Source organism: Carassius auratus, chromosome 6 (genome assembly GCF_003368295.1).
Source record: "Carassius auratus strain Wakin chromosome 6, ASM336829v1, whole genome shotgun sequence".
Classification (NCBI taxonomy): Eukaryota; Metazoa; Chordata; class Actinopteri; order Cypriniformes; family Cyprinidae; genus Carassius; species Carassius auratus.
The window spans coordinates 26,710,152-26,736,428 of record NC_039248.1 but is presented as its reverse complement, the minus strand read 5'-3'; the positions used below and the strand labels follow the sequence as shown (position 1 = coordinate 26,736,428).

The 26,277-nt window shown below is 35.0% G+C and overlaps 1 protein-coding gene across 4 annotated transcripts in view; it reads left to right on the top strand.

Annotated features, from left to right (window-relative positions):
• Positions 1-26,277, top strand: part of LOC113104862 (solute carrier family 12 member 5-like) — a 129,741-nt gene that overhangs the window by 65,588 nt on the left and 37,876 nt on the right. For 2 of the 4 annotated variants that reach the window (XM_026266149.1, XM_026266152.1), the window contains exons 2-4: positions 5,355-5,384; positions 16,412-16,506; positions 17,886-18,017. In XM_026266149.1, coding sequence (XP_026121934.1) covers positions 5,355-5,384; positions 16,412-16,506; positions 17,886-18,017 — 257 coding nt within the window. The remainder of the gene's footprint in view (positions 1-5,354; positions 5,385-16,411; positions 16,507-17,885; positions 18,018-26,277) is intronic. The other 2 variants (XM_026266153.1, XM_026266154.1) reach the window with 1 other exon arrangement.

The window sequence follows — 26,277 nt, the reverse complement described above, 5'->3', positions numbered from 1 at the left end:
TAAATGAAGACTTTGTCTGTGCCATGCTGAACGGCTTTAGAAAATCTGAGCTGCTTGATCCTGGAGTTGAAGCGGAGCATGGCGATGTGGAGACATCTTATGCAACGTCTGGGTGGAAGTGTTGAATTCTGCCCCAGATACGCCATTACGCAACGCTCTGATGTTGAATTCCATCACAACGCATTCGCAACACAGTTCTGTGGTGGTACAGTGATGCCGATGTTGTTGTACTTTACCAAAGTTAGAATTATTAGCGTGTTTATTGAGGCGTACTGTAATGATATAGCATTCTTTTTTATATTTGAATAATTTTAATCTATTTTTAAATATTTTATTATATTATAAATTTTCATTGAAAATAATTTTTTTTCTGATGTGATGTGAAAAAGGTCACCAAAAGGCAGATTCGAACCCAGGTCGATCGCATTAGAAATGAATACATCACACGTTTTACCATCTGCACAACTGGAGCTGATGCTTGTTGGTTATCTTTTGCATTGCTGACTAGCCGAATCACACGTTTGTGGGCGGAGTTAATGTAAATATGCACTTAGTGTAAATAGACACTCCATTCTTTTAAATACTTTGTTGTGCCATGTACATTTTAATATTATAATCATTTAGTGCCATGGTTTACACAGTAGCATTCAAAATTTGAGGTTGGTAAGATTTCTTTTTTTTTTTAAAGTCTTTTCTGCTCGCCAAGCAAAAATAAATAAAAAACAGTAAAATTGTGAAATATTGCAATTTAAAATCTAATTTATTTCTGTGATGCGTATCTGTATTTTCAGCATCATTCCTCCAGTCTTCAGTGTCACATGATCTTCAGAAATCAGAATAATATGTTGATTTACTGCTCAAGAAACATTTCTGATTATTGCTGAAAACAGTTGTGCTGCTTCGAGTTTTGTGGAAACCGTGATACATTTTATTTTTCAGTATTATTTGAGGAATAGAAAGTTCAAAAGAACAGAATTTATTTTAAATAGAAACCTTTTACAACATTATGAATATATGTACTCTCACTTTTGATCAATTGAATGCCTCCTTGCTGAATAATAGTATTAATTTCTTTAAATAAAAAATGTAATTTACTGACCCCAGCTTTTGAATGATAATGTAATCCAAAAAAATGGTAATACCATTGTATTTTACTGTGATATTATATATTTTGGTGTAGTGACTCCATGGTTCCCTTGGTTTAAAAAAATATGTTTGAGATTTATGTTAAATAGAAATATCAAGATATAGTTTCTTTAGATGTGATTACTTTACCGATCTCCTTGCTGTGTTTCTGGACCTTGATCGAGTAAAGTTCCTTGAATAAATAATCTTTCCATTGATGTGTGGTTTGTTAGAATTGGACAATATTTTGCCGAGATAAAACTATTAAAAATCTGCAATCTGAGGGTCCAAAAAAAGTTTTACAAAATATCTTCATGGAACATGATCTTTACTTAATATCTATTGATTTAAAATGTTGACCCATACAATATATTTTTGGCTATTGCTACAAATATACTTGTGCTACTTATGACTGCTTTAGTGGTCCAGGGTCACATATTCACTCGGGACGAGGACGAGAAGTGAAAACGCCCCTCAGGACATCACGTGTGTGCACCTGTGTGATTGTCTGTCGGAGGTAAACACACTCGCTCTCTGTAGCGTTCAACTCTGAGGAAGATTTATGAAATCCACCGCTGCTCTGAGTGTTTGCATTGCTGGACTGCTCTGATGGATCACGCCGGCTTTCCGGCCTCAACAACTTAATGCCCTTTCCATTTCTCACTAGGTGTGATGCAAATAAAATGCATGGTGGAGCGAGGAAGTTTGTGTGTGTGTGTGTGTCTGCGTGTGTGTGTGTGTGTGTGTGTGTGTGTGTGTGTGTGTATGTGTGCGCGCGTGCACTGTATGTGTCCTAGCAGGTAGCACTATATGCAAAAGTATTTCTATGTTAGAAATTTAAATTTTAATGTGTTACTTGTTGTTTCTTTGTACGTATATATATATATATATATATATATATATATATATATATATATATATATATATATGTGGCGAGTGGGGCGGGGCCGAGAGGCGTGGGAACGAGGAGTGAGGCCAGGTGTAGTGATTGGAGATGAGCTACACCTGCGCCCCACCGCCCGTATCGAGTCCCACGGTCGTCACTCCAGTTTTATATCCTTCCATCTCCTACGTGGGACTCGATACTAGCGGTGGGGCGCAGGTGTAGCTCATCTCCAATCACTACACCTGGCCTCACTCCTCGTTCCCACGCCTCTCGGCCCCGCCCCACTCGCCACAATATATAATTTGTTTTTTTTTAGTAGTGTTGTTGCTAAGTGGAATGGCAGCTTGGTGTCCAGTATCCCGTGAGGGTCTCCGTTCGTGATGATTGGAGTGAGCTTGATGAAGTGTGTTTTGGATCATGTTAGAAGCTGGTTCAAGTGTCCAATCAGATGGATTAAAGCCGTTTAATCGTGTTCTGAACTGCAGCTTTAGAACAACTCATTCCCACAGTCCTGTAACCTTCTGAGACTGTGTGTGTGTGTGTGTGTGTGTGTGCGTGCATGCGTGCGTGTGTTCATCACACACGTCTCACATCATCCTCTCTTGATTGGCTATCTATGTGTCAACTTTCATGTTTTATTCAGCGTGAGTGTCTATTCTGCCTCACGCGCACACACAAACACACACTGCCTGCAGAAATAATCGATTTTAGGCACTAGTCTGTCCTCTGTTGACCAATCAAATGTGTCACATGACTGACCAGTGGAATATTGAGCTGTCAGTCTGATCGCGTCACTCTCCTCAAATCCATAAACCTTTGACTTTTAAATATCAAGTGCCTTCAAACATTTGGATCTATCTATCTATCTATCTATCTATCTATCTATCTATCTATCTATCTATCTATCTATCTATCTATCATTGTATAGTTTTATATATCTCTGTCTGTAATGCCTTATATCGTAAAGCTTTCAAAAACTAATTTTAGAAACAATCAAACAAGTTATTGTCAAACCATATTTAAAAACAAAAAAATCTGAATTTGAATTCTTCTTCCTTACATTAAAATGCAAGCCATTCTTCATCCAGTTTGCCTTAATTAACTTTCCAGAATGACTTCAGAATGATGTACAGTCCTCATTCGCTGCAGCAGCTGGGTGCCGGGTGTTCTGGGTAGTTAGTAAAGAGCTGATTACTATACATCAGAAGAGTGTGGTCTCTACTAGATTGTTTTATCATTCACCAGGTGAAAGTCGTAAGCCTGATCACCTGGAACTATAATAACACACCTCTCCACAACTGGCATGTTATTTTCTGGCAGAAATCACACACTTCACCTGGAGGTCACACACGCCGTCTCTGAAAATGACGGCAGGATTAAAGTGTGTTTCCCATGCGCTGGCAGTCTTTTAGGCAAAAACAGCACTTCATTGTGTGACGGCACAAAGAAAAAGCTGCGTCGCCGTCAATGACTCTCAGGCGAAACAATAGGGCTGCTTTAAAAGAGGCTTGAGGTATTGGCAGGAGGAAGCGGCTCGGTTTGATGTGAGCGCTTCGCTTCATTCACATGTGCAGCGGAGACAGTTCTTTTGTCATTACCTGCTTCTGTCGGAGCGAACGAGAGAATAAGAACAGAGACCGGGACTGTGGAGATAAGCTGAGCTTCTGAGAGCCGCTTGATTACCACAAAGACCCTAGTGAATATTGAGAAGGGTCAGGCCGTGCTGCGGGAGGGACGGAGGATCTGAAGAGCCTCGCTGACAGGAGCTGAGTGCTGTTCTCTGAGGATCTCTGAGCTGAAGCACTTCTCAATCACTGCTGCAGAGCATCATGGGAAACTTCAGCTCACTGCATGAAGGGGGTTTGAACGTGTGTATGTGTGTGGGACTGGGTGATATATTTACTATTTAAAATATTACTGGTGATTTTGGTGAAACTGTATTTATCACAATTTATTTTGTAAATAAGAAAGGTAATTAAACATTTTTTATTGATTAATAATTTTGTGAATACTATATAAGCATGCTAGTTTTGTGTTTACTAATTAATTTACTTTTTTTAGTTTATATTTATATTTTAAAATAGCTTTTTAGTTTTTATTTTAAGTATTAATAAATGTGTGTATCAGTCATAATTTTTTATTTTGTATTCAAGCTATTTAAACTTTTAGTATAATAAATTTTGTATATTTTAGGGTATATTTGTATGTTGTTTTTTTTACTAATTATTATTATTGTTATAGTTTCAGTAATTTTAGTCCTTACATTTTAATTTATTTCAGGTAGTTGCAAAATTTCTAGTTAAGTTCTAAGTCTAAATGTAAGTTTTAAATCTAATATTTGTTTTTTATTTATTTAAAATTAATTTTAATTATTAATAACAATATTTAATAGTTTTTTCTTTTTCTTTGTTTAACAACACTGTTTTAATGACTTATTGTTCATTATCTAGTCAAAAAGTCTCCATTTAGCATTTTATTGCAAAATGTTTTATTGAACAGCATACTGTATACATTTATTTTCAATCTGTTTTACGTCTTGCAATAAATACAGTTGGATGATTTTCATTGTACACATGCAAACACTGATATTTTTGTTATTGAACATTATATTGCAAATACACCTAACTGCAGCAATTATTGTTGGTGTTTGTAATTTTGGTAAGGGATAAGGGTACCAACAAGTCTTCTGCAGAAGAGGAGAACTGATCCCCTGACTGAGCCTGGTTTCTCCCAAGGTTTTTTTTTTTTCATTTCTGTCACGATGGAGTTTTGGGTCCTTGCTGCTGGCTCCTATGGCTTGCTTAGTCGAGTACATTTAATTGATTGCACAGACGCTTTTGGAAAAGAACTGAACTGGATGATGACATTACTGAAGCATAAACTGAATTTAGCTGGAAAAATTACTCTTTTCAATTGTCCTCTTCCATTATAGACAAACTATTTTCCAGTTTGACACTGTAAAGCTGCTTTGACACAATCATTACTGTATAAAGCTCTATATAAATAAATGTGACCTGACTTGACTCTGCATCACCAATGGATGCACTGCAGTGAATGGGTGCCGTCAGAATGAGAGTCCAAACAGCTGATAAAAACATCACAATAATCTACAATTAATCCACACCGCTCCACTCCATCAGTTAACATCTTGAGAAGCCAAAATTGTATTTTGGGGTGATCTACTCCTTCAACATATTTACTAACCTCTATTATGATTTTACATTAATGTGTGAGATTCATTATTTTATAATCACTTTAATTTTGATAATACTTGTTTTGTCTTTGTTGGATGTAGATGAATGCTGCGTGATGATGTTCTAAAGTTGTGTGTGTTTTTCTCCAGTGGTCAACACCACCTGTCCACCCAAGAAAGGTGAGAGATGGGCAGACTCCTGCTGTTGTGCGTGCGACACGTGTGTGTTCATGCAAAACACTGTGACGTGTGGCTGTATGTAGTCGTGTGTCTTCAATGTCTTGGACTTTTCTTGAAAGAAAAGTTCCCTTTACTATTAGTTCACATATTGTCTGTTTGTGTTGTATTTCCAGTTATGGGTCAATGACAAATACGATGTCCACAAATAGCTCAATAGTAGCTTAGTGTAGCAATTCAGAAATAGCTTTGAATAGTTTAGAACGCACTATTTGCATGCATTTACCTCAGAAAGCTAATCTGTAGCTTGCGAAATTTTTTGCTAATACTTCATAATCTTATGAAAAGTATATCTGACTCTTTCTCTCTCTATAAATATTTTTCATAATTTTAAGATGTGGCAAATATTATGTCAGAGATTATGAAAATGGAAAAATAGTTTGTGCAAGGTTTTTGTGTCACATAAAAACAAAATAACTTAAATACTGCCTACAAAAAAAAAAAAAAAAAAAAATATATATATATAGTAATTTTTATCATGTAGCTAATTTAAAACAAAAGTTACTTTGTTATTTTATTTTTAAGATTTTTGTTTTCTGCATGTTTTTATTTATTTATTATTTTTTAACAAATAAGATAAACAATTCTATTAATCGCAGAAAAGTTTTATTGAATTCTGTTTTATTTTCAGCATTTTAAATAAGTTATTAGATTCTGGACACAAAACACACAAAATTAGCATCACGTCATTGATCCTTATTTGTTTAGTTTTTCCTTTTTATCTTTTCATTGTGTGTCCTCTGTAAGCAGCATGTTGTGTCTGTGATGTCTCCCTTTGATTTGATTCTCAATGTGTGTGTGTGTTCATGTTCTGGAGTACCTGTTTGATCAGCGGTGAAATAAGCAGGAAACCAGTGACGGCATGCATAATAATTAATCAGATGAAAGATTGACGAATACAGTTTAACGGGACGTCTCATGAGTCCAAACACCACTTTATTAGAAATGATGTGGGAATCCTGTGGAATAAGAATTCTATGTGGAATTAGAATTCTCATAACATTCCATAAAAAAAAGCAAAACCGGATTATCAACGGAAAAAAAGGTAGGATAGGATTCAAATACTAACCAAGCCAAGCCCTGTTTAGCTTCCAATATCAGATGAGAGCGGTTGTGTATTACAGGAATAGTTCACCAAAAAAAGAACATTTGTTGAAATAAATGTGTTTGTTTAGATGAGTTTGTTTCTTCATCAGATTTGGAGAAATGTAGCATTGTATAAGTTGCTCACCAGTGGTTGCTCTGCAATGAATGGGTGCCGTCAGAATGAGAGTCCAAACAGATGATAAAAACATCACAATAATCCAAAGCACTCCAGTCCATCAGTTAACATCTTGTGATATGAAAAGTTGTGTTTGTGAGAAACAAATTCATAATTAAGATGTTTTTAACTTCAAACCATTGATTTAACCTAAAATATGAGTCCATAATCAATAATTATGCTACATCTCCTGTTGTCTCTTACATTAAAATCCACATGCAAATTTCTTTAGATCTGATTTGGACTGTTTTGGCTTGGTTGGCCTTAGGGTTCATTTGGATGTGAACTACTCCATGTTTATTTAAAATTATTTCAGTCAGTTGTTTGATATGATGTCTACTCTCTTGGATGAAGTCAATCAGTGTCTCAATACAGCTGAAAACTTTGAAAAATCTACATCAGTGGGTGTCTGTGTAAAATCTAAGGCCATAAAATATACAACAAAATGTTGCTCAGTGCACATTTATGCTTGCCTTCAGCTAAAAGGCTTTCATTTTGGTGATTTCAGCAATCGGAAGCTTTGAGAAAATATCTAACTGGTGCTTCAGAGCTAATTGGCCAAACCTCAAAACAGAAGCAAGCGATCTGAGCCGCTGACACTTGTGTAAAGTTATCTCCTGTTATCTCTTCAGCCAGAGTTCGGTTACACACAGCAGTTTTACCTTCTCTATATTATCTTGATTGTTAGATGTTATCTTGAACAAATCCTATTAGCTAGTTAATCCTGATTAATTAGTCAGGAAATCTCCAGTAATTGTGTCATGGTTTGGATTGGAGAGGTTCGATACCACCTTCGCTTCCCTTTTGAAGTCTGAGCACATTAAACCCGAATGATGCATGAGGTGCATGACATGAAGCTGCATTTATCTGCATTGTGCTCGTGCATTACAACTCATACAGTCAGTGATAACAGAGTCAGAGTGAATATAAATAGAATATCTACCTCACCATCTGTCTATTGTACATAGTAACTAAATATTAACCCTGGACATCTGTGCATTTATGCATCTGTGCACTGTTTGCTTGTAGTCTCATGAAAAGCGTGCAACTCAAAATTTAAAAGAAAAAGAAAAATGGAATGAATGAGTAATATAATTTTTGCATAGGTTTACAATTTTTTTTTTACATTTATTTAGTTAGTTCACTCATAAAATACGTAAATTATTTATTTATTTACTTGCTATCGTTTTTATTTTCTTAAAAAAAATTAATTGGGCATGTTTTTCTTGAGATTTATTGGAATACTAAATATATTCTATTTATGTAGAACCATTAATTTTACACTAGCTGTGACATTTTGGGGAATAAAATTTAACCAATACACATTTTCACCGTTTCAATGAAACTCACCCTTGAAGGAAATGAAATAAAACCATGGTATTCTTTGAAGAACATTGGAGGGGCATGTAAATATCATGGTAATTAAATATGATAATTAATCACAAACATGGCATATATCAAAGTACTATGGTATGCCATCAATTGACTATGATACCACCAGAAATAAATAAAATAAAATAACATTTATAAAAGTGCATGTACAATTATCTAAAACCCAACAAATGCAATAACAATTCAAGGTGCTGCAACACTCTTGGCTAAATGTGTAGCACATTGTGGCGAGTGGGGCGGGGCCGAGAGGCGTGGGGCCGAGGAGTGAGGCCAGGTGTAGTGATTGGAGATGAGCTGCACCTGCGCCCCACTGCCCGTATCGAGTCCCACGCCTCTCGGCCCCGCCCCACTCGCCACACACATTTAACTGTTCAATCTGTTCTAGTCAGCTTTTAAAAAAGAATATTCTTGAGTTTAAGTACATTCAGTGCAGCTTTTTTGGCTTGGAAATAGAAAAATATAAATTCCCCACTACAAGTTCCCAATACATTTAGCACATTTTGCTGTTTTGCCGGTTTGTTTTTCAGCTGGACTGTTGAAATGCTTGAGTGGCTAAATGTATTCAGTATATTTCAATCTGCTACTTTATTCCTCATTGGCTTCATTTTCCAGCCGTTTGATCCTAAATCTCTGCGGCCGTGTGTTCTCGCCTGGGCTGTCAGGCTCCGTCCTCGTCTCTGCATAAAAAAGGTGATATTGTTAGACTACAAATGGAAGCGAGGCGAGGCCATTCCACAGGGTTCAAAGTCCTTTTGAAGTGCCAGACTTATTACAAAATGTGGCATACACACACACACACACACAAACACACTGAAAATTGGTGCTTTTAAAAGTTTAATAGAGCCGCCGCTCACTGAGACTTAACCTGCAGACATCTGCCAACATCAGCACTGCTGTAAAATATACACATGCACCTATTAAGATAAAAATGACTGTATGTGAAATATGCAAAACAAATCAGAATGGTTGGATTTGTTGAATATGTGCAAAATTAGTTTTAAATTTTTCTACTAGTTTCCCACTAAAAATAACCTTATTAAAAAATAAAAATGTCCTAAATATGACTTACTTACTTGAGAAGCAAAACTTTAACTTTAACTATAAGATATAATGATTTTTTTTTTTTTTTTTTGGGGGGGATTGCATCTTTAATTTAAGAGAATTTTGTCCTAATTTCCTGCTTATTAATAGTTTGTATGGTAGTTGTTAAGTTTAGGAATTGGGATTAATTAGTACTAATAAATGGCTATAATTTCCCCTTGCAGTTTCATCATGTACCTCTAGGGTTTTACCTGGGAAATTCTGACTTCTTATAAGTTCAAAAATAATAATAATAATAAATAAATAAATAAAATTAGGATTTAATTAGACATTAAATATGGATTTTTTAAAAAAAAAAAAAAAAAAGAGGAAGAGATTAGATGCATTTAATTCATTTTATTTAATGCATATGTATTTTATTGTTGTGCTGCAGCAGTCAATGATGGGTAATGAAGTTTTGTCACATAATCCATACTCATCATAACATAAATCATCTAAATTTATTTATTTATTTATTTTATTTTTTCTCTGTTGACAGCAAAGCATAAAATGCATATAGAAACTATCAACAGTCTCAATTAAAACTTGATAAGAAGTGAGTAGCTTTTGCTGAATAGGCCTCAAAAAAAAATTTCCAGAGATTATTATTGCTTTTGGTGCTGTTCATGCATGCACATCTCATAAATATAATTTATCGTAATATAAAACATTAGTTGAAGGCAACATAAAACCCTGGTTATAAACACTGGAAAATGCTGTAATTTGATCATAATGCTTGCATGATCTGTTTGAAAGATGAACCTTTGCAAAGGTTTCGTCAGTAAACCACTATAGTTACTCTTCTTTTCACGTCCTGTTCCCCAGAGTGGATCTCACACATCTTCTTGTTTGTCTTTTTCACACTTTTCCATTTCTTTTTGAGCTGTATTTCTGCCTTCTCTTTTTTCTCCCGGTATATTTTTCTCTTTTTTACTCTGTGAGTGCGTCAGAGCTGTCAGCAATTACCAGCAGAGACAGTGTTGTTGTTTGTCGATGGAAAAGTGAAGAGAGTCAGAGATAGACTTGTGTAATCGGCTCAAAAGCAATCGCTGTTACCCACGATGGGCTGAAGCAGAGGCTGGTCCTCGGTGTGTGTGTGTGTGTGTGTGTCTTTAATTAGTGAAGTTGAACACCTTCAGTTTTCCTCTCCTGCCCCGACCCGACAGGATGATTCAACAGCCCACTTCAATCAGACCTGATGAGCCAACAGCGAGCCCTTCGGAATCACTTCCTCTCTTCCAAAATCACACTTCCTGTCCCTTTTCCTCTCGTTTGGTCTCATTAGTGTTGTTTGCTAAGACAAGCGTCACTATTACTGTTGCTCATCATTAGAGTACTAACACTAAGTAATAAACCTCAGTCCTGCAGCGTTTGTGGTAGAGCTGAGCGATATAACTAAAACAATTTAATATTTATTTAATATTTTTGATTCTTTGAACAATATTCAAAAGCATACTACTATTATTTGGGTCAATAAAATGATGCTTAAATCATAAATTAATGTTTTTTTCAGCAAGGATGCATTGAGTTGATCAAAAATGATAGTAGACATTACACAACATCAACAGTTGTTGTTTTTTTTTGAGCAGCAAATCATCATATTAGAATAATTTCTGAAGATCATGTGACACTGAAGACTGGAGAAATGATGCTGGAAATTCAGCTTTGCATCACATGAATAAATTACATTTTAACTTATTTTCAAATAGAAAACAGTTATTTTAAATTGTAATAATTTTTTACATTTAATGTATTTTACTGTATTTTTTGATCAAATAAATGCATCTTTGGTGAGCAAAGGAGACCTCAAACTTTAGGTTGATAGTGAATATCTTGATATGTATTTGAACTGACTAAAAATGATTTTTTTTTTTTTAATTAGAGGAACATTGATTAATATACAAAGTAAAATATATTAAAATGTTATATATATAGCATAAGTAATATAAAGTATGAATCAGTTTTGAATCTGTTTATTTAAAATGATTCAATTGAAATCATTTGAACTGATGCACAGCACTGATGTATTTGTTACTGAAGTTAAAAAGACTTGTTAATTTTTAACTTAAATAATTAATTACAAATATATTATTCATTTTCGATACATCATTTAACCAGAATATCCTAGCTGTTTGTCTTAGACCAGTTAGTAACCGCTCTAGCGTCATGCCAGTGAGTTTTGCACAGACATACAGTAAACCACTCACATTCTCTCCGGAAACTGTAAAAGTGTAGTTTCTGACATCTTCCTCGAGCTCCCACTCTGATGTTTTGGTCCTGTGAGAGCTTCAGGCCACCTCTGCCCCATGAATCATTATCGGTGAGCTGAAGTGTGCAGCCACTTGTCAGAAAACCTCTCTAAAACACTCCTCAGCAGTGATGAAACATCGATCTATCGGCGCAGGTCAGCGTCTGTTCAGATGCACGCGGCCGGTGACCGCAGCAGAGTGTCTTATTAACACTCACAGACGCTGCCACACACAAGCCTCAGAGATGTTTGGACAGATTTGTGCATTAGTGCTCCTGCAGGATCAGAGCTTCACCAAACATAATGAGAGGAAAGATCAAACTGGTCTGGGATCATCAGTCAAGGGCAACAGATGGAGTGTTTGCTGTGCGCCGTGTGTGCTGTCGCTGTTCAGATACCCTGCTAGCTGAAAAGAGTCTAGTCAGAGAACAGGAAGAACCTCATGATAGAGACGCAAGACCCGCTCCTGCTATGGCGAGATCATTCCTGCTGCAAGATTTCGTTGGTCTTGGCAGGAGAAGGTCACGCTACACTTCTGTGAAAGTGGCGATGTCTCATTTAGCAAGGCATTTTGCAGCTTTTTCTGCTTTGAAGTGATCATATTAATGCGCGCAGTTGAACACCCACAGATGAACAACTACATTTTTAACATATATATATATATATATATATATATATATATATATATATATATATATACACAAATAGATTTCTAGATAAATAGATTTTTTTTTTCAAGAAAAATTGATTTTTCTCAACATGCATTTATTTTATGAATTTCTCCACATGCTTTTTGCACTATTTACTGTTATCAAGTAATTTACTGATTGAATATTCATTTAAACATCTAATGCATATAGTCTTTTTTGTTTAGGGGCAGGTAAATCTGCATTTAAAGATGTAGTTCACACAAAAATTATTAATCATTTATTCACCCTCACGTCATACCAAACCTATACGAGTTTCTTCTGCAGTACACAAAAGAAGTGCTGCGTCCCAATATGCTTACTATCAATCCTAAATAGTATTCGAAAATAGAATTAGTATGTCCCAAATCATAGTATGTTGAAAAGAGTGTGCCAAAGATTCCCGGATGATCTACTACTTGAGATTAAAATTCAAAATGTAAAACGATGCTCATTCTAATGGCTAATATTACCCACAACACATTGGACAAGGATTCGATTAGAACTACAAACACACATAAAAAGTCTTTAAAAACTACATACATGGTGGACGCAGTGTGTAACCTGATTAAAAAATATTTATTTAATGTTATGCACGTTATATTTAATCTCTATCAACATTGTGCAGTTTTATAATGGTCATTCACTTTTAAATGCATTATCATGCAAACATCTATGGAGAGTTATCGGCATGAAAGACCCGAGACTGGCAGATCAACGTGCTTCTTCATTAATTAAATTAAATGTGATTTTTTTTCAGTGACAGAATGCATGTCAACTAAGCAACATAGCGTCTGTGACGAAGAAGTAAGGCTTGCCTACTATTCTGCTACATACTGAAGAGTATGTACTTGTTTTTTTTTCACAAGAAGAGTACATACTTTTAGGGCATAGCATAAGTAGGCACGGACGCAGAAAAGGTATTCTGAAAAATGTATTGTAAAAGCCAAATTTTTCATTCTCTTTCTGTAGATGCTATCAACACTAAAATACTCACCAGCTTGAATGCATCGTCTGCCAAATGCGTAAATATTGTTTAGTGTCTCAGACCTGGAAATTGGCAACAAAAACTAAACTGTGCACTATGAAATTGCATGAAGCCAACCAATCAGACTGAGGTTTTTGAGAAAGCTCTTGCTATTTTTGTGTGCGCGGTCTGTGCGACGTCTGAGACTCAGACTGCTTTGAGTTTTTGCCAGTCGTTGCTATTTATAGGCCCCTGTGAAACATTGTCCCGTGTAACCAACACTGATGAATCCCTGACAATGTGTCACAATGTTTGAGCCAATGAAAGAGCAGATTTGACTGTGTTCGACGGCTCCATCGTAGCAGAGGGGCTTCATTCTGTCAGATAGGGCTGGGCGCTGAACTCTGATATTACTTTGCCACAGAAACACACTCCCATGTGTCAGTTCTTTTTTGAAGGTAAAAGCCAGGAAGCATGACCAAATGAAGCATTATTTTCTGGATTTAATCATCTGCTTCCAGACGGCCCAGCGGTGTCACTCAGCAGATTGTGTAAGAGAGAAATATTAAAGCTGACAGCGAGTCTCTTTCTGTTAAACACAAGTTCATGTAACACACGTTAGGAAGCTCCCGTCGATCACAGTCAGTCAAACGACGTTACCGCTCTACTTTGTGTTCGTGATTGGAACGAATGGATGCGTTAGTTACGTTACACTCCATAATGAATGCGTTTCTCATCAGACGTCTGCTTGCGTGTGTGTATCTGTCTGTCTGTCTGTCTGCTTGTGTGTGTGTGTGTTAGTGTGTGTTAGTGTGTGTGTGTCTGCCTGTGTGTGTGTATCTGTCTGTCTGCTTGTGTATCTGTCTGTCTGTCTGTCTGCTTGTGTGTGTGTGTGTGTGTTAGTGTGTGTGTGTCTGCTTGTGTGTGTGTATCTGTCTGTCTGCTTGTGCATCTGTCTGTCTGTCTGTCTGCTTGTGTGTGTGTGTGTGTGTGTGTGTGTGTGTTAGTGTGTGTGTGTCTGCTTGTGTGTGTGTATCTGTCTGTCTGCTTGTGTATCTGTCTGTCTGTCTGTCTGCTTGTGTGTGTGTGTGTGTGTGTGTGTGTTAGTGTGTGTGTGTCTGCTTGTGTGTGTGTATCTGTCTGTCTGCTTGTGTATCTGTCTGTCTGTCTGTCTGTCTGTCTGTCTGTCTGTCTGTCTGTCTGTCTATCTATCTATCTATCTATCTATCTATCTATCTATCTATCTATCTATCTATCTATCTATCTGTCGTTGTATAGTTTTATATATCTCTCTGTCTGTAATGCCTTATTTCATAAGGCTTTCAAAAACAAATTCTTCTGCACAGCTCTTTCTCATCATAAAATGTGAAACTGAAGCATCTGATTTTCCATTTAAACCTTTTATCTACACTCCTACACAGAAAACCAAAGTCCTGATTACAGGTTATGCCTTCGGTCCCAGTCTGATTTCTACAGCGGTCATTCCCAGTGTGCGAGCTGACAGCTGATCTCCTCGCTCTGACTGCGATGTAGCGGCTGCCTGCTGTCATCGCTTGATCGATGCTTCGGCCTCTGGAGCATTTCAGTACGGCTGTCACTCTGTCACGCTGTACTGATCTAAATCCCACCGTACCGCAGACTTGTGCTTATATTACAATGACAATCTTTAAGGGAATGTATATTTTTCCAATACACTATGTACCTAGGGGTTGACCATCACAAATTATTACAACAACATGACACACAGATATTAACAATAAATAAAAATACTTAAAACGCCACTGGTGTTGACTTGTCAAATGCAACAAGCCAAGGCTGAATGAAGCATTCATATTAAAACACACAATTAGTTCTTTGGACTATATGCTTTTATTGTATAACTAAATCTGTTCCATTTTATGGTTCGACCTGAATAGAGTTAAATGGACATACAAAAAGAACAAAAGCATTTTTATTAACTAAATAGAAATACTTGAGCTTTTAAACCTTTTTATATAACATTTTTTACTTTGATAAAAAAATATTACGCAAAAAAAAATATTTGGCGCTAAATATTACTAAAAATCTTTACATTGTATCAATATTTTGGTAAATATTTAGATCAGTTAAATTTGAGAACTTCTGTCATTAATTATGAAACACTGATTTAGAACAGATACATTTTTTGTATAAATAATAAATGTTTTTTAATATATATATATATAAATATATATATAAATATATATATATATATATATATATATATATATATATATATATATATATATATATATATATATAGATATAGATATAGATATATAGATATAGATATATAATTATTTATTTATTTATTTATTTATTTATTTTGCTGTTGTAAGTACGGGTAGTTTTAGATGACTAATTTTGGTAAATATTAATGTTAACCTGTTGTTGTTAGCATATACATTATCTTGTCAACATATTTTTTTCATGAGTTTTCATGAGGAATATTAATAATACAAAAAAAAATGTGATTTTCATATTCAGCATGTCAAACTTAATACAAATTTATTAAATAAATAAATAAATAAAAATTGTTTCATAGTATAATGTCTAGGAAGAAGATGACCAGTACCTTTTCCAAATTAAGTTAAATTAAACTCCCTTAAATTGACAATGCAAAGTGTAATTAAAAAACACATGGTCAGGTTTTTATGTGAAGCATATGGGAATAATCAATACAGAAAATTCCTTCAAATGAACATTGAACATTAGGCCGTAGAGATTCAAGACTTGAGACTTTTCTTAGTGATCCCATTGAAACCAGCCTGTGTTCAGTGCACCTCTTTAAAATTCCTCTCCTGTGGTGTGAGGGAGTCCAGAGACCCAATCACCACTTGAACCCTGTCATCCAGGCACTAAAAATATCTGATGCAAGATCCCAGGTGAATGAACACACCGGCAGTTTTAAGCCATCTCACCTGTACAGGTCATCACAATCACTCCACATGTGTGACCATAAGCATCGCTTTTCACTTTAACAGTATCCGTACCAGTAATATTTACTGTTTTAGTAGAAGAACCATGTAAAATAATTAGAGCATGGTGCTGGCAATATGGGTTTGATTCCAAAGGAATGCATGATCTATAATGCAAGTCACTTTGGATAAAAGCATCTGTCAAATGCATATATGTGAATTCAATTTCTGCAATATGCAGCGAGCACAGTGTGCATCTGTTTTTAGTATGCATGCATCATGCATGACCTAAAATGTGAAGTGCTGGGATCATCACAGCAGATTTTTCCTCTTAAAGCCCCCTGGAGTCGTGAAGCGTCTGCTGTCATGCTGATGATTTATTTGTGTTTTTTGCTAACAGGAGATGGTAACCCCAAGGAGAGCAGTCCATTCATCAACAGCACCGACCCAGAGAAGAACCAGCAATATGACGGCAAGAACATGGCTCTGTTTGAGGTGCACGCAAACACATGCACCTGCAACTGCAGCACATTTCAACTCTCATTAGAACTAGACAGTGAGGCACACACACGCAGACTTTAGTGTTTAATGGAAAAAAAGAGTCTGACAGTAATTAATAAGGATAATTAGCATTTGAAGGGCAGGAAGTCCCCAGGACATTGAACTCTGCAGGTGGATGATAACAGCATGTAAGTCCAAAAGAAGTGTAAAACACATGCTGTACTGCATCTAAAAATATTTTAAACTGCCGTTTTTATGGCTTCATGTTAATTCATATAATTAAGTCAGACATGCCCAAACTTTTTAATATGAAGGGCCAAAAATTAAATATGATTGAAGGCTGTGGGCTAACAGTAAACTTATTAAAGTTTTTTTTTTTTTTTTTTTTACAAGTAAACAGAGATTTATTTATTTTTTTCAATTTAAAACAAACATGCATTTTTTCATGCACACTAAACAAAGATATAAATTATAAATCAATGATTAGTTAAGATGGATTGGGGAAGAGGTTTGGCCATCATTGATTCAAGTCAACTGCCAAAAATGTATTGAAATGCTGATTAGTTAATAGGACCTAAATTATGCATTTATATGCATTTTAAACTAAAATTTTAATGTTAGGAGAAAATGTTAATGTTTATCTGTAGGTAGATGCATGACTGATATTTAGTTTTATATTTATGTCACTATTGATTCTTTTAAAAAGCAATGACAGGGCTTTGGACAAATGAAGACTTTTCATCAGCTATTAAAGAGCAAACCCTGAGCAAAAATTGTCCTCAGACAGCTCACTGGGTATATAATACATTTTTGGAAATTTAACCTAGCAGGATTATGAAATGAAAACTGCTCGCCTATTTTAAACTTTTCATCCTCACTTAGGTCCATCAGCATCCTTTGCAATAAATCCAAGTCTATCAAATAACTCCCCACCAAAAATCAAGTTTAAAAACCTTAATGATGGATGAAACTGCATGAAGAGAATAAATAACAGTTCAAAAATATACTAACTAAGTGAGGAATAATCTAATGATGATCTGTTTTAATGCACAAGGTATTTTGATTAGCTGTGCTGATAATATATAATTTTATTCTATGAATGTCTTACCTTTTAAAAAGGTTTGTCACAGTGGTCTCTTCTGCTCATCTCTGATAATATTAGCACTAACTTCTGTGAACTATTGAGTGGCTCCATGATCCACCGTTGCTGTAAAATTCTGGTCCATTGGAGTGAACGGAGTAGTCGGAAATCTCTCTTTCTACAGCTCTGTTCATTTGTAATATATACATGTAAAAATGTCATCCTCACAAGCTACTTGAAATATGTATTGCTTACAATATTTGTTCTGTATGTGTGTGTGTTTACTCTACAGGAGGAAATGGACACAATTCCCATGGTATCGTCTCTTCTCAGCAGTCTCGCCAACTACTCAAACCTGCCCCAGGGCAGCAAAGAACACGAGGAGGCGGAAAACAACGAAGGCTCGCGCAAGAAACCTGTCCAGGTAGACACACACGCTTACGGCACACTCTCAAAGCAGCACATTTTCATCTAGCTCTCGATTGCTACAGGTGTTTATTATTTGGCTTTTGCAAGGCAGAGCATATAAATATATAAAGATATCGGATGTGACTCAAACCCGTGTGTGAATGACAGCTCTCAGCACTTTTGACCTGTGACCTGATCTCCCTTGGTCCCTCGCCATCCCAGAAATAGTGTGCTCATTAGAGAGTGGCCTCGATCAGCCTCATAACCTCCCTCATGGCGCTGGCCTTTCCCGGTCTGTTTCTCAGTCTGTCGTGTGCAAATTTGCTTCCAACTCTGTGTTTTATATTAAAATGCTATTTAAAAAATATGCAAAAACTTCTCCATTTAAGTAACTTCTGGTAGTCTTACTTGTGCACATGTAAGTGAATCATGTTGCCGTGCTATGGTATATAACACATTAATAAAATAAGTTTTTTTCATAAATAGCCACCAATATAATATGAATTGATGTAAGTATGAATTTAAAAGCATAATATTTGCAGCAAATTACTTAGAAATGGAAGCCGTGCAATGTTGTTTTTTTATTTTTTATATGCTATTATATTTAGTAGTCCACCGATATATCTGCCGATATTTAGCATTTTTGTAGTTATGCCACTGGTGGAAACTGTAATGGTTTGAGGACTTTTATTTTGACATTGTTGAGAGTGCCTGAGTGCATGAATCTCTTCATTTGTTTGCTGTCTCTATATTATAATAAACGATTAGCTAGAACTGTGACAAAAAAGTAAACAGAATACAAAAAAAGTATTATAGAATTTGCTGTTCTGTTAATTTTAAAAGAAAGCCAAAACACTATAATGCTTTCTCATTTACTTTCAGTATTTCACAAATACGTTTTATATCAATTAAAGAATTGTTTGCAAAAAAATACTATAATATGATGAGAGACAAAAAGTGTTTGCAATCTAAATAATTGTTTATTTTACAGATTTTTTTTCTTCAAGTTCAAAATTCATTTATTCATTTTTTAGATTACTTATGCAATTGTTATACATGAGTTTTTACTATCTTTGAATTAAATTGTGTGTTGTGATATGTATATATATATATATATATATATATATATATATATTAGGGCCGGGACTTTAACGCGTTAATTGAGATTAATTAATTACACAAAAAATAACGCGTTAACTAAGATTAATTAATTACAGAAAAAAAAATTCCCGCATTTTTAATAACTTATTTTTGCACCGCGGAACGTTTCTCACTGGATGCGTTTCGGCGGACCGATTATACTGAAGCACCAACTAGCGTTCGCATATCACCGCAGCAGCACATCCAGCCTCAAGTATCACCTAAACGCAAAACATATAGCAGAACATAAATCCATGTGAAAATAAATTACTTCTCACTGTTCTCAGGTCAAATATTTATATGCGATTAAAATGCGATTAATTTCGATTAATTAATTACAAAGCCTCTAATTAATTAGATTAATTTTTTTAATCGAGTCCCGGCCCTAATATATATATATATATATATATATATATATATATATATATATATATATATATTCTTATCGATTCCTAGTTTCGATTCCAATAAGATAAAAAATCTAATATAAAAAAATTTAAGTCAAACATTTAGATGTCAAACATGTATTCTGTCTTTTTACAAAGTATTCTGCTGCAGCTGAATAACATGAGCAAAAATCAGCAGCCTACAAAACACTGCAAGAGGAATTTTGCCTGTACACAACCAGGGCGCAAATTCTTTCTGTTCCTGCACTTAATAGTTTTTTATCAAATTGAAATGCAAACGCAGGAATCGTTAAGCAGGATCGAAATTCACGCGTCTTATCGATTACCAGTTTCTTGGAAAATTGGAACCGTTCTAAAATGGAACCTGTTGTCGATACCCAACCCTACATATATATGCACAGTATACATTTTAAGATTTTTTTTCATCTTAAATTTTGTATTATTTCAGTTTTATTTCAATAACCAAAAATATTTTTAATAGTTTTAGTTTACAAGTTTGTCTTTTTCAAGAAGAGTCTCTATTGAGCATGTGCATGACATCTAGCGTGTGTTTAACTAGCTCCTATTATAATTCCCCTCTGGTTTTCCCTACTCAAGCAGCCTAAATGACCAAAACCCTAGTGAAGATGAAACCCTGTCATATAGTACATCACCCTCAGCTGTACAGGGAGAGCGAGCGGGAGAGAAACAGGAGTAAAATAGAGAACCGAGATGGAATTGGATTCGTGCTCTCAACACGGTCGAGGAGAGCGATAATCTTCCTCTTGTTTCACACTGCGACTTCAACTTAATTAACTCATCTTGCAAAGCATCTGCTCTCCAATCAGACTCCATTTTGAGAGGGTCAATCCGTTCATCTCCAACAGCAAATGCACGCACGTAACCACATGCATGCTCTATGCTAGGGGTCCGTTCATTAGCAATCACACCGCCCAAAAAAAAAAAAAAATGGCACAGAAATCATATCTACAATGGCATATACAATACACTACTATTCAAATGTTTGTGGTCAGATTTTTATTCTATTGTGCAAAGATGCATTAAATTGTTCAAAAGTTACCATAAAGACTTCTATAATGTTACAAAAGATCTATTTCAAAAAAAATTTTTTTTCCTTCTATTCATCAAAGAATCATGAAAAAAATAAAATGTATCATGCTTTCCACAAAAATATTTTGCAGTTCAACTAACATTGAAAATAATCAGAAATGTTTGTTGAGCAGCAAATCATTTCTGAAGACAGTTTTAAATTGTGACATTATATCACAATATTACTGATTGTATTATATTTTTTATTTAATTAACACAGCCTTGGTGAACAGAAGAGACCTCTTCCAAAAACATTAAATAAATCTTACAGACCCCAAACTTTTGAAAAGTAGTTTATACTAGATGTGTACTTTGCTAATTTTTACTGTTTACTATTTACTCTTCAAGTACTAAACATGCAAAATGATTAACTTTGGGCATTGGTACAATTTTCAAATTGCTGATCTATGGTGAAATGCATGAGATGAGCGTCTTTGGCATCTCTATGTTTTTTTTTTTTTTTGTTTTTTTTTTCAGCTTTAGCATGTAACACTGTTTTTAGACAAAATATCAAGTAAAAAATCACTATTACTAGTGCACATACTTTTCCAGGCAAAAAAAATAACAAATAAAAATCATTTACATTTGCATTTTCAAAGTTGTAAATAAATATTATTGGAGTGCATTTTATATGAAAATACTATTTCAGTTTTTCAACTTTAAAAAATCATGTTTAAGCCTTTTTTGGTGAAATTTACTATTGATTTCTAATTGAAATCCTGCACCATTTCTTTCAGTCGGTCTAAAAATCTATAATGTTTGCAGTTCAGCTGTGGTCTAAAAATGGCACAATTTACTAATAATGTTGTGTTGTTGATAATTGGTTAGAAGCTAATATTTCTTTGTCTTTCTATGTCTTTCTGCTTTGATGTGCGCTGGTTGCATGCTTAAAAAGGTTATTTTTCTCCTGAAGGATGATGTAAGATGAGCTATGAAGTAGTTTTTGCCTCATAATGAGAGGTTATCAGATGTTCCAGGCGGTGACATGTGGTCGCTAGAGTTGCCATATGCTCTCTGTGGACCAAAAGCCAACACTCGCTACATGAACACACACACAGAGTCTGAGGAAAAATGCTAATTCATGTCAAGCTCTAAGGGACGGGGGCACAGAGCAGTTATTTGTGCAATTTCTGAACATGCTGGCGTACACACAGTAATCCGTGTTGAGCTGACAGTGATATTCGCTGCCCTTTTCCTTCCCCTGCCATTGCTGTGGTTTTTAATAATTCACCCGGTCTGAAATAAGTCACATTAGCACTGTCAGCTCCTGTTTGGGCTGCCAAGCGAGAGAAGACTATTACAAGCTGCTTGCTCTTCTCCTCTGCTCTTCTGCCTCTCTGGTGTTGACTAATAGTTCGTTTGTCAATCCCGAAGGCATGCAAAATATACAGCATGAACATATTCATGTCAGAATCACGTTTTGAGGCAATAATATTTTATCCATTATGTGTTTTTGAATTGAAACATTATTTTCATGACAATTAAACACATTTCCCCCATTGCAAAAGAATCTCATTACTGTAGAGAGAAAGTGTCAGCATGTTCATAGCAGCTCTCTGAATAATAACATCTGCTTTAATGACAGACATTTGAGGGAAACTCTATCACACCCTGGAGCACTGATGGAAAGCAAGAACACAGTAAGAAAGAAATGCATTCTTTTTTCAGCAAGGATGCATTAAATTGATCGAAAGTGACAGTAAAGTCATTTATAATGTTGCAAAAGATTCTATTTCAAATCAATACTTATTTTTTCACTTTATATTTACCAAAGAATTTTGAAAATAAAATGCATCTCAGTTTCCACAAAAATATGAAGCAGCACAACTGTTGTCAACTTTGATAATTAGAATATTTTTGAAAATATTAGAATCATTTCTGAAGCATCATTCGACATTAATGTGGCAGTAATAATGCAAAAAAAGTCAGCTTTGATATAAATTAATTTATTTTACATTATATTACAAAAAAAAACAGATTACTTGAATCGTAAAATACCATTTAACAATATTATTGTTTTTAATGTATTTCTGATCAAATTTTGGTGACTCCTTTTAAAAATATAAACTTTGAACCATATGTTTGTAGACTGTTTTTAATGCTCATTTTAGGACTTATTGTTGTGTAAATAAATAAGTGTAAATACAGTACATGCAATGTCTTAACTATGGATAATTTAGAGTTAGAGACTCAATAAATTTTTCAATTAAACGTAAAGAAATAGAACAGTAAGGAATTCCAGGTGTAGTTCTAGTTGAGATAATTAATAATTTTTAGCCATTTGCAAATAATATTTTATAATATGCAACCATGCACTTTTATTTATATGCCTAATATGTCAAAAGTGCAAAACTTTTCAGTTAGGATTTACATTAATTACATAAATGATACCATATTTTAATAAAAAAAAACTGGCATAAAAAAAAAAGGTTGAGTAATCTTGATATTTCTATTGGTAGTTTAACATTTCTATCATAAAACAGTTGTTAAATTTTTAATGTTTAGATGCTTTCATTTTACTACGCTCTCTTTCAACATTAAAGTTTTAACTTTCCGCTGGAATTCACTCTCTGCTTCTGTGAACAGTAAATCCCGCCTACTTTGATTTGATTGGTCATCTCAATCATTTTGACATTGACGAGCGCTTTCAGACCGCTCAGGCAGACCAGCATGCAAATCAAACAGATGCATCCCAACAACAAACAGAGCTTTTCAATTTGGCAACTTAAAAAGTGAGTAATGGTGGTTATGAGAGTAAATAATGCCAGGACAGATTTTAGGGTGCACTGTCTCTTTAAAATCGGCCACTTTTCAGGCTTTCAGAGATCAGTTGTTGAAAACTGCTCTGTCATTCCTAAAGAGGAATCCATTATCTACTGGTTTCACATGTTGTCGCTGCAGCTGGGCAGGTGGTGTTGTCCGTGGCACTTTTATAGCCGGAGCAGCTGTCAATATCCGCAGTGGGATCGAGACACCTGAGGCTCACAGTCAGGGTCCTCCGACGGCCGTCCCAGGAGGCCACTGGGCATCTGCTCTCCGCTGCCTTTACCTGAGAATCTCACCGGCTGGAAGCAGCCTGTGGGAAATCATAAACACACACACACTCGTGATGAATGAGGTTTGATTACGCACCTGCTCCAGCTCGAGTCTGATGGAGTCTTCTGGCTGCTGAAGAGTGACCGCTGCCAAACGCTGTTGATTCAGACGTTCACACTCGCTCCACACGCCACCGCAGCTTCCATAATGAAACTCATTTCAGCCCGCATGATCTCGACACTACACTTTTAACTAAATGACACCCTGAGCCTCCCAGATACGGATATATCCCAGACAGACATCTCGTACAAAAATGGACTGTGGCAATATCATGGTGTTCTTTAAAGTAACTTGGAGTAACATGTAAATATTCTGCTGATAATGTAAATAGCATATGTGACCGTGGACCACAAAACCAGTCATAAGGGTAAATTTTTTGAAACTGAGATTTATGCATTATTTGAAAGCTGATTAAATGGCTTTCCATTAATGTATGTTTTTTTTAGGATCAGACAATATTTCAATCAGATACAATGATTTGAACATCTGGAAACTGAGGGTGCAAAAAACAAACAAAAAAAAAAACGGAGAAAATCACCTTTAAAGTTGTCCAAATGAAGTTCTTAGCCATATTACTTTTCGAAAATTAAGTTTTGATATATTTACAGTAGAAAGTTTGCTAAATATCTTCATCTTTACATAATATTCTAATGATTTTTGGCATAAAAGAAAAAACAATAATTCTGACCCATACAATGTTTTGTTGACTATTTCTACAAATATACACCAGAGACTTGAGACTGTTTTTATGCTCCTGGGACACAGATATGAATATACAAAACTATGCAACACTATGCAAAACTTGCTTATTCAGGGTGTTTGCTAGCAGTGTTGTTAACTAAAACTACTTAAAATAATTTTTGTTACTTGAAATAAAGCTTAATATATACTTAATATATAAACATGCTGACATAATGCTAGGGGTTTTGCTATTGCAATAATCATTTATTAATTGAAATTAAGCTGTAATAAAACATATATATAAATATTATGTGAAACATTTTTTTAACTTAAATTGAAATTTGAAATGCTGCCTTGTTCATTTATTTATGATAAAGTGGTTTCCAGTACTGCTGTGATTGTTTTTGTGCTCTGTGGTTATTAAATACAGTAATTTCTTGAGATGTTTAGGAGCATCTGGAAGACTGTGTCTATATCGTGTTTCATTAATTATCTGTCTGATATTAAATCTCGACCCCAAACTCCAGCTCAGCTCAGCCAGTGTTTCTGAGATGACAGCATGTTTCTATTTCTATTTGCTGATTGGACACATCTCACTCACTCCTCTGATAATTAGAGCGATGCAATGAAAGCGGATGAGAGAGGAGGTTCAGTACAGCAGTATCTTTTGATTGTGTTTTGCTGTTATTCATGGATGCTGAGGCAGGGAATGAAGTGGAACGTGTTTTCAGGAGCACAGCTGTATTGTTATTGTGAGAAGTGAGGCGTAATCTTACCTTGACACACATTTTCTGAATGAAACTGATAAATGAGCAGCCTTGGCCATTCTGCACATCATTTTGTTTCATTTCAGCTGTCCTATAGCAAAACAAAAGCACTCTAATATATGTAATATTATATTTCCTGATAGTCATTTGCAATGCAAAACTCAAGTGATTTGACGGAGCATTGATATGTGGTTGCTAAGGTGTTCTGAATGGTTGCTAGGTTGCTAAGATCAAAGTCAAAAGTAACTAACATTGAATATACCATATTGTGCCTTTTTTGCTCGTTTTATATATTGTTTTCAATATTTTTCATAAGCAATAGTAATAGTGATTCTTACCTCAACAAATCCAAATATAATAGTAAAAGAATATTTTACAATAATATTTACAATTAAGAAACTGCTACATGCTAATTAATTTTTTGATAAGTATGAATATAATAAAATCACTTATTAAATATTAGCGTGCTGCAACATACTACATAATGATTGTTTTAATACATATGAATGTAATAATAAATATTTACTAAATATTAACCTATTGTTACATGCTGCTTAATGAATGTTTTAATAAATATGAACGTATTCCTGACAGCATGGAAGGTCAAAAAAAACTTTTTTTGAGAACAAAAATATTTGAATTTGATTTAAGCTCATTTGAGTGCATTTGAGTTTTGGATCTAGGTCCAGTTTTATGCAAATTCTGTCATAAAAATGGAAAAAATAATTCTTTCACTGTCATCAAGTCAAAAGCTGGATGAACAATTGCGAGAAAGAAAGACATTATTGAGGTGCGAGCGCAGGCAAACACTGCAGGGCACAGACAGTAAATCTGATTAGTATTCATCTGACATCAGGCCACACATTATCATGAGGAGAAGGATGACATAATGACAAAGAAGATGTGCTTTCCTCCGCCTGGATTCACTGGCGTTCAGGACGAGTGTTGCTCGTGGGTTTGGAGAGGCTGGACTTCATGTGGAAGAATGAGAGACGCTACAGGACAGGGTGATTAGTGCTAAATTAAACTGAATCCATTAAAAAAAGTTACTTAACCTACCTTAAGTTACTTAAAAAATCTTTAAATACTCAAAAAT